Below are 10,000 nucleotides of genomic sequence, written 5' to 3'. Positions count from 1 at the left end.
CAAAATTTAGTTTTTAATTTAAATATTGGATTGTTTTCTCTTAGTCAGATCACATTTTCAATAGAATTGTGGTTTTACCTTCGCTTCACGTCAGCCGGAGAAAGAAACTAAACTAAACGGTGCTACAGTGCACCTGACTCTGATGTCAGCTAGCAGTAGCACCTGACTCTGATGTTAGCTAGCAGTAGCACCTGACTCTGATGTCAGCTAGCAGTAGCACCTGACTCTGATGTTAGCTAGCAGTAGCACCTGACTCTGATGTTAGCTAGCAGTAGCACCTGACTGATGTTAGCTAGCAGTAGCTTGTTGGTGCTACAGTGCACCTGACTCTGATGTCAGCTAGCAGTAGCACCTGACTCTGATGTCAGCTAGCAGTAGCACCTGACTCTGATGTTAGCTAGCAGTAGCACCTGACTGATGTTAGCTAGCAGTAGCTTGTTGGTGCTACAGTGCACCTGACTCTGATGTTAACTAGCAGTAGCACCTGACTCTGATGTTAGCTAGCAGTAGCACCTGACTGATGTTAGCTAGCAGTAGCTTGTTGGTGCTACAGTGCACCTGACTCTGATTTTAGCTAGCAGTAGCACCTGACTCTGATTTTAGCTAGCAGTAGCACCTGACTCTGACTTTAGCTAGCAGTAGCACCTGACTCTGACTTTAGCTAGCAGTAGCACCTGACTCTGATGTTAGCTAGCAGTAGCTTGTTGGTGCTAAAGTGCACCTGACTCTGATGTTTGCTAGCAGTAGCTTGTTGGTGCTAAAGTGCACCTGACTCTGATGTTAGCTAGCAGTAGCTTGTTGGTGCTAAAGTGCACCTGACTCTGATGTTAGCTAGCAGTAGCTTGTTGGTGCTACAGTGCACCTGACTCTGATGTTAGCTTGCAGTAGCACCTGACTCTGACGTTAGCTTGCAGTAGCACCTGTCTCTGATGTTAGCTAGCAGTAGCTTGTTGGCGCTTACAGTCTCTGGTAGAAGAGGGGCAGCTACACAAACCTGTGGGCTCACGTGCGCCCTCTTCAGTGCGGCAGAGTACTGTTTGCCTCATCTGCTGTTTTATGTCACATCAGCAAGACTAAATATGTTACACACATACATTACATACATTAACTGGACTGTGTCAGGACGCATAATAAAAGCGTCTGTAAACATTATATTGGCGACATACAGAGAGATAGCAACAGGCACGCGCCAAATGCATGCGCTCAACCTAGTTTACGGGGGATTGCGCAATCCGAGGGGAGGCTCGCATCTCTCCTGTATATGAACAGAGAATACGCACATTCTGCGATTTTGACAATAAAAAGGATAAAAATGATTGGAATCATACAGAAAATGCAGTTATAGCACAGACCAGTGGACAAATATACATTTAGATTTAGATTTCTTTCCCTTTTCATGATGACGGCACGTCCCTGGTGTGTCCAGAGTCTTAATCTCCTGATGGATCATTACAGCAGTTAATTACTGCACTTATCATGGAGCACAGCTCCGACTTCTTCCCCTGAGCTGACATCTCCTCAGTCTCAGGTGTTTAAAGCAGTGTTCATGTTTTTATTGTTCTTAGTCCATATATATGTTTGTATCCACTCATATATTCTGTTTTATGTTTTTTGGTTTGAACGGTCGGAGAACACAAAGAATGAGCGATTAATATGCAAATTAGTTTCTTATTCATTGAAGTCCAAAAAACTGAAATATATTTAATTTAAAACAAAAGAGAACAAATCATAAGGAGAAGTGGAACCAGAACATTTATATTTAAAAAAAACATACATACAATAATGATTTATCAATAATGATTGCAGATAATTTTCTTTAATTTAACTAATTATTGATTAATCACCAATTGTTTCAGCACAGACTAAACTATTAACTGATTAATAGAGAAACAAACTAAATGTAATAACATTTAAAAAACAGTAAAATACAAATATGAAAGAAATAGTACCGCTCTTCAGAGTTGATAAATAAAATATTCATGAACAAAGCATTAGCTTCCCACATGTGGACAGGTTTCTTCACTCAACGTCCGGCACAGTGTTGGAGTTTTAGATTTTGTCGCCACCAAAAACAAGCGTCAAGTTCGTCTGTGTTCGTCGTGCAGAATAATTCACCTCGAGCCAACAAGGAAGTTCACTAATCGGCCGTTTAGACCGCTTGTGATGTAATAATATGATAACCAGCGACGGGGCTTCCCCAGAGGACTGAGTCTGCCGTGTATTATTATTATTATCTAACGTTATTTCTGGGTTTACAGCTCTGAAATTAGATTTTGTTATCTTTCTAAGAATCCATATAAAACAACAATATCCGTTTAAAAAGGTCCTCAGTACTTTTACTGAAAAATATCGGTGACAGCTTATGACACTTTAAAAAAGCTGTTTTTGTGGAGAACAGGTTCAAAGTTAGCAGCTGCATCATGTTTGTGCAGATATTGTTATTATCTGTAAGGAAGGTTCTTGTTTTGTTGGTGTTTGTTAGCGTTTTAAGTTTGGACCATTCGATCCACAGAGCTGCCTGGAGCAAAAATCCCACATTGATCAGTGAAAATATGCACATGTGTGCGAAATATTATGTGCAGACTACTTCACATATAAAACGGTTGCACACTTGTCGAATTAAAGTGAATTTAAGTTCCCAGGGTACATTCTGAGAAGTGCTTTATACAATGTTCAAAACACGTCCAACGACGCTGACTGCATCCAGTAAAGAGACAACGTCGGTTAAAATGAACCTGAGAGGTTCAACTTTGACCTTTCTGTGCCAGCGTGCTGAAACAACAACAGAGAGGGAAGTTAAACATTCAACAGTCGCTCAATCATTACAGACCCGTTCAGTTACTGTAGAGACATTCTGTATTTCTATCAAAACACTGTTCCAGTACACGTCTCACTGCAGGTCTTCTAATCTTTAAATCCCCTGTTGGACACGCAGTCTGGGAATTATTATTTTACTTTATCGGTTACGGGGATTCAAGGAGTTTTAGACACGATTGCAAAACAAAAAGGTGTTTCACGTTAATGTTTAACCAAAGCCACAATGTCAAGAGTGTTTAGATTACGTTGCTCATTCTGATAAATCCTTAAACTCCCAGAAAATGATTAAATATCTACAAAGTGGACGAGAGAGCTTGTGGTTCCCCGTGCAACCATTAACATGAACATGTGACATCTATAACCAGACACGTCAACTGTGGGGCAAGAGGAAAGGTTTGCATATCACTCCTTCTAACCCTTCCAACACTCAACAGCGCCGCGACCATCAGGAGAATGTTTATCAAAGCAGCGCCGCAGCTAACCATTAATATGTAGAAGTCTACAACACTTTTAAACACAAAGTTATTTCATTTAGAATCTAAAACCATTTTTCCTTGAACGAAGGCAAGGCAGAGTCCATGAGTGAAGAATAATGAGTGTATCCACCCTGCAATTTGGATCCACTCACCATTTTACGAGTTTCTCCTTGGCCCACGCTACACCCTTTTTATTGACTTTATGAAAGTAGTGCCAGTAATTTCTCCGTAATCCAGCCGACAGACAAACAAACCGAAAACATAGCTTCCCTGCTGGAGGTAAACCTCTCGTCACATATTCTTGTTTACATTCTTTGAACCTGTACCTTTCACAAGGTCGGCCATTTTTATTTATTTGTTTCAAGCCTTTGCTCTTTTGTTATTTGAAGCTTCAGCTACACCAACATCTTGGTGGAGTACCTGTCCACACCTGTTTGAATGTAAACGTCACAGAGGAGGACAAGGTTAAATGGTGATAAGGGAAACGCCGGTGATAAGAGGCAGATTCAGGTCAAAGGCACAAAGGCAGAAATAAAGAGGCACATTTGAGCTTTAGAGGTCAGTGAAGCGAACATGCAAACATTCAGGGAAACTTGGACGAGGCTGTGGAAACTGTGCGAGTGAGTGAGTGAGAGAGAGATCCATGTTTTTACTAACAAGTGGTGTCCAAATATCCAAACAAAAAAAAGCTCTGTGTGTGTGTGTGTGTTGAGAGGTCAAAGGTCACAGCTGCTGGAGGAGGAAGTACAAACACAGCATTCTCAAAAATGACCTTTGCAGAGACGCATCATGTGAGAAACTCGCCACTCTTAACAGTTCCTGTTTCATTAAAAAGTCAAAAACACGACCTGATCTGAGGAGTCATGCAACACTCGAAACTCATTAAAGCTTTTATTTATATTTAATTTGACGTACAACGAGTCCGCTGGAGGTTCGTTACTCGCTTTCAGATTACAGGTTAAAACAATACGATTCAAATATTAAAGGAATACTTTGAAATATGCTCATTTGTTTTATTGCCGACACTAGCTGGTTAGCTTAGCTTAGCATAAAGACTGGAAACAGCTAGCCAGGTAACACACATCACTTATGTCACCTCTCTCTTTTCTTTTCATTATCAATTGACCTGCCAATAACCTTTTCATTTAAAAACAATACACAATGACCATTATAGTTACATAAAGCCCAAGTTAATGTCTTAAAAAAAGCTTGTTTTTAGTCAAATTATTCATTTATTATCACATAAATGAGAAGCTACGACTTCAAAATCAAATCAAAATCAGTCGCTGATTAACTTTCCACCAAGATCAAGCGACCGAAGGTTTAATCTGCAACTTTAACTGAAACTAAATTAATACTCAAGTGTCTTAAATCATGTACTCGTGTAATTCAGATTACACTTTTCTTTGGATATTTGTAAATTCCTTGAAGTCCAACATGTTGACGCCGGGGGTCCCGAGTGAACTGGATGACTCTGCTCTGCTGTAGGACAATGTGAATGTAAACAAACCAAAGTAAAAAAAAAAAGATGATTCACGCCGCAGGAAGACTGACTCACCGCCGAAAGTCAAAACTTACAAGCAGCTGATAATTATTTAGTCACTCAGAAACACAAGTGAAGTCTTTTAAGTTTCAGTCTGGCGGAGCCTGTGATTATGTCATGTTCTCAAAAAGGTGCAGCCGTAAAGATGACAAAGAGCAGAAGAAGAAGACGACACTCCCTGGTGTTTGATCAGAGCCGTCTCCGTCGACCGGCCTGCAGATGGCTTCCCCCGCAGTGTCTGGAAACAACCTGCTGGCACTGTACCTGCTCACACCCCTGATTTACAACAGCTTCAACACCGGAGCGCGGGAACCAACAGCTAATGGATTGATCCTCTGCAGGGGTTACACTTTAGCAGGGAAACAGGAAGTCATCTCTTGTTCTGTTATTCTTCAGGGTCAGAGGTCAGCTGGATATCAACCCTGAAGCACGTTTGGCTCAATAAGACTTCAGAAAGTGAAAGTTTTAACTTGTTGATCTCTTTTAAGACTGATTGTTGCCTTTAATCTGCTTTCAGCCTAAAGTGTGAACTTTGACTCTCCTCGAGGTGACCCCAGCCGATTCCACAGTTAAAGTCCGACCCAAACATATTTTAATGGTTCTGTATTTGTTCAAATAAAGCCGATCATTCAGAACTAGTGCTGGAGGAAATCAAATTGCTCAAAACGATATTGTAGGGTTGACGCTTGACCAGATTCCTGGTAGATTCAGAAAATGACAGCCGTATTACGATGTCCAACATTAAAGACGATCTCCATATTATATATAGCCTTTTCTGAACCGGACTGCGTTTTGTCCACTTCCACATTTTGGGTGAAAACTACAGAGGTGTGAATGTGACAGATTTGTAGCCTGGATCGGCAAAAGACAACAAATCTGCCGTCTCATCTTTCTTTGCAAAGAGTAGAGCGGAACACATCGAGGGAGCAGCGTCTTACAATGACAAACATTGTGGGCTCAGAACGTTAATTCTGTGAACAACTTAATGACACGGCAAAATTAAACTCGTTTGCTCTCAAGCCGTCTGGGATCAGACAAAGATCATTTGCGAGCAAGAAGCATCGCTCTGCCGTACAACAAAGAGCGTTTCTGTAGCTCCCACAGAGCGAGACGTCGTCTTTAACCTTTATACCTCCAGTATCTGCAGCTATATAATAATAATAACAATAATAATAATAATAATAATAATAAAAAGGACTTTTATTGGGATCAGAGCCAGAAAAACTTGATCAGGACATCTTTAATCTTCTCGTACCAAAAACAGACAAATGTGACTTCAATGGTCTTTGATCCTTTTCTGTCAGGAAATAACAAACCTGAAACAGCATCCGAGACACTACAACCCTCCACTGACGAGATACTAAAAGTAAGACTAACAATTCGATGATAAGCATCAATAAAAGTGCATTCCAGTGTGCCGGACCATGTTGAGTCATGCTAAGAGTTTCCCGTACATGACCAGCACATCGTCAATCAATTAAGCAATAATAGTCTCATCAGACGACATCGAGTTATCAAACAGGTTTCTGAGTGTCACAACATCCATCCGCGAAGCTTCGTCACGATGACCTTTACAGAGATATGACGTACAATTGTTTATTTGATGCGACAGAATTCAGAGAGAGAAACAAACTGCATGAGATGACACAGACGAAGTCAAGATCGATGCATCTGCCGCATTGTCGAGACAACGGTAGAAAGAAATCAACAAGACTTAAGAGCTTTGAATTAAATGCTAACGTCCGAATGCTAACATTCTCACAATGGCAATACTAGCGTGCTAATGTTTATCAGGCTAAATGAAGACATTATAAAAGTTATTACAATTCGTCTTGAGGGAAACATGAGCGCCAGAACCAAATCCATCCAATAGTTGTCAAGACATTTGAATAAAAACAACATGAGTTGACCTCAGAGGCACGAGAGGAAAGGTACTGAGAACATTTCAGTCTCGACCAATCGACGGATTCCATGACGGCTAAAAAAGGTCCCAAGCTGATCCCTCAGCCGACACTAGCTCCAAACCAAAAGATATTTATTTAACAATGATGTAAAAACCTGACCAGATATGTATTTTTGTAGCCACTGTAGATATTTGAGTCCCCTCTCTGAAGACAGAAACTCTTAAATGTGCTCATCAAAGACAGGATTTCCTCTTAGAAACTGGTTCTGAGAGTTCCCCTCTTCTGAACACCTCAACGCAAGCAGACTCTTGTGATCCACGTAGTTTCCAGAGAAGCCTAAACTGCAACGCGCTGTGTCAGTTAGCTCCTCTGCTGTTTATCCCTGAAGGTTCATGTTCATAAAAGTGTAATAATGTCCTCAGACGCTGGCAGACGTGCTCTGTACTTCAACTTAAGTTGACTAGAAACCCTGAAAGAGTCGATAGAAAGACGTGTGCCCGAGGCAGCGAATGATACAGTCGAACAATAAACCGATTCTTCTTAACAGACTGTGTAAACATTGCAATTAAGGTTCAAGATTATGAAATGACATCAGGCTCATTTGGAAATAGGATGTGCAAACCAGTAAACAGCCTCTGTGATGAACCAATAACCCACAACATCGTCAGCTGTCTGTCTGATATTGAAACGGCTTTATAAAACATGTCCTCAAGTGATGGGATTTCACAACAGTAGTTTCATCTGTTGATAAGAAAAAGGATAAAACGGCAGCGTCTTGGTGGTTCAGAGGTCCAAAGTACACGTGTAACTGAAGTCCTCACAGGGCGTATGAATCCTGAGCGTTTCTGTTCATTTCTTTTATGAAACTTAAGTCGCAGTTATTTGATAACTGTAGTTACTTTGCAGAAGTTACGCTAAAAAACAGTAAAGTTTTGTGCGGTGGAATCAAAACAATTAGCTCAAAGGCGCTAAAACAGTGTAAAGCTGAGGAAGGGCTCAAGTGATAATTCTCTGAGAGTTTGCACAACAATAAATAAAAACATAGATGATAGCAGCTTTAAGTTTCCAGAGGCCAAAGTGATTTTAGATTTCATACACACACACCTGCATGAAGAACCTAACCAGTAGGTAATATAACTGATATTTCTGCTTATAAAATTATAAATCAACTATAGGGATAGAGATTTTAGCATAAAAGATTTATCATTTGGTCTATAAAGTCAGAAAATAGTGACAAATGTCCACGTGAGGTCTTTAAATGTCTTGTTTGTCAGTCCAAACCCCAAAGATGTTCACTTTAATGTGATATAAAACTGAGAAAAGGAGGAAATCTCCATATTTGAGGCTGAAAACAAACATTTAAAAAGCCTGAGAATAACTTTAACGAAGAATCTATTATCGAAATAGATGCAGATTATATTATTAATTGATTAGTCAATTTATCATTGCAGCTTTAAATCAACTGTCTATCAGTCGATTCTTACACACCACAACCCACAATGCATCAGTGTTCTCGGGCTCGGACAGATATTCGTCAGCCTCGGCGCTGCAGCAGCTGCTGCCGGGTGTCAGGTGTGTGTTGATTTAAACAGCCTTCGACACCATTTCCGCCCCGCCCACCTGGGACGAACAGAGCAGGCAGAACGAGTGCGCTGACAGCCAGGCAGCCAGTCCCACAGGTAGACACACCTGAGAGCCGGCCAAACAGGAGGCCGAGCGGAGGCTTTTATAACTCACCCTACACACCTTGTTGAGGTGGCAGATCTACTGATTTACCTTCAGGAAGCAACAACAAGTGTACGCCTGCAATAAATGTATGGTTCATCACACAAACACAATGTTAAACCAGGTACATGGCACAAAACACACGAGATATTCAACAATGCTGAGTCACAATATAGGCCACTGCAGGTCTATCAGAGGGACACACCTACAGCCTTCTGAGGGCAGTCCAATTATAACTCCTATAAAAGCAGACAGATACTGAGCTACAAAGAGCTAAAATAAGCTCCGACACAACGATTCACTGTGGGAGTAGTACATGAACATTAGTGATGCAATCACACACAAATGTCCTTTTGTAAATATCATAAGGACTCAAAGGGTCAGAAAGATCACATAATGTCAGCATGGGGTTCCACAGACACATAATACACTATTATAGGGATCTCTAAAGAGACACAAACACCATAGGTAACTAATAATCTCAACGTGAACTCACATTAGAAGTCATTCTTAAGAGCTATAACACCATAATGTCACTATGAACTCACACATATGTCACTTTATGAGTATTATAGAAGCATCTTAAGGAATATAAACACCATAATGTCCCTATAAACTCAGTTTAGAGTAATAAAGTGACATTAGAAGTAACTTGAGGAGTATTACAGAGATACTTTAAGAGATTTTAACGCCATAAATTCACTATAAAGTCAAATGTACACGATATATCATAAAGTAATGCATCAGAAATTCACCATAAGTCAATTTAAAAAGGTCACATTACGAGTGTTTTAGGGATATAAACTCCATAATGTCACTATCAACTCTGTTTGGAGAACCAAACACACAGTATAGGTCACCATGTAAATACCTTAAGACATTTAAAACACAATAATGTCAATATTTACTCAGTTTACAGGAGCACAGTCCCACAAGTCCCTGTATGGGTACAGTAAAACATATTTAAACAGAATTAGAAGCCAATATAAACTAGGTTTGGAGCACTAACTCACTACAACACGTTATTTTAAGAGATTTAAACACCATACAATGGCCGTAAACTGAGTTTAGAGCACTAAAGTCACATGTGAAGTAACTTCTACAGAGAAAGTAGTCCCCTCAGCAACACTTGTTATATAACACGCAACAATATAGCGACTTCTCTCCACACCAGAGGACGCTGCATCTCAACTAAAAGAGCTTAGAAGTAAATATATATCACACATAAACACCAGGTGATTCCAAAACCTATCGGAAATGGCGTGTAGTTGCACAATGCCCCCTTCACTTCCACTAAACTGCTTCAGTTTGCTCGGAACGACGACAGAAAACAGCCACCTTTCCAAAGCCTTTCAGCTCACCTGCATACCAGGAACTTCCATGGTTACTTCGAAGTATGAACGCCCTTTTCCTCCTCCAGGTTTGTGTCTTCTTTTCTTCTTCTTCTTCTTCTTCTTCTTCTTCTTCTTCTCTCACTCTTGCTTTTTAACTCCTCTCCGAGCTTCCCTCCCACACAGTAGTCCTCTCCACAAACT

The 10,000-nt window shown here is 40.4% G+C and overlaps 1 protein-coding gene across 3 annotated transcripts in view; it reads right to left on the bottom strand.

Annotated features, from left to right (window-relative positions):
- LOC115023547 (serine/threonine-protein kinase 26-like) overlaps window positions 1–10,000 on the bottom strand; it is a 19,580-nt gene that overhangs the window by 9,369 nt on the left and 211 nt on the right. For all 3 annotated transcript variants that reach the window (XM_029454608.1, XM_029454607.1, XM_029454609.1), the window contains one exon: window positions 9,827–10,000. This exon is cut by the window's right edge. In XM_029454608.1, the coding sequence (XP_029310468.1) occupies window positions 9,827–9,847 (21 nt within the window). In that variant the 5' untranslated portion in view covers window positions 9,848–10,000. The remainder of the gene's footprint in view (window positions 1–9,826) is intronic.

Source organism: Cottoperca gobio, chromosome 18 (genome assembly GCF_900634415.1).
Source record: "Cottoperca gobio chromosome 18, fCotGob3.1, whole genome shotgun sequence".
In the NCBI taxonomy this organism is placed as follows: domain Eukaryota; kingdom Metazoa; phylum Chordata; class Actinopteri; order Perciformes; family Bovichtidae; genus Cottoperca; species Cottoperca gobio.
This window is presented reverse-complemented; position numbering and strand designations above follow the sequence as displayed.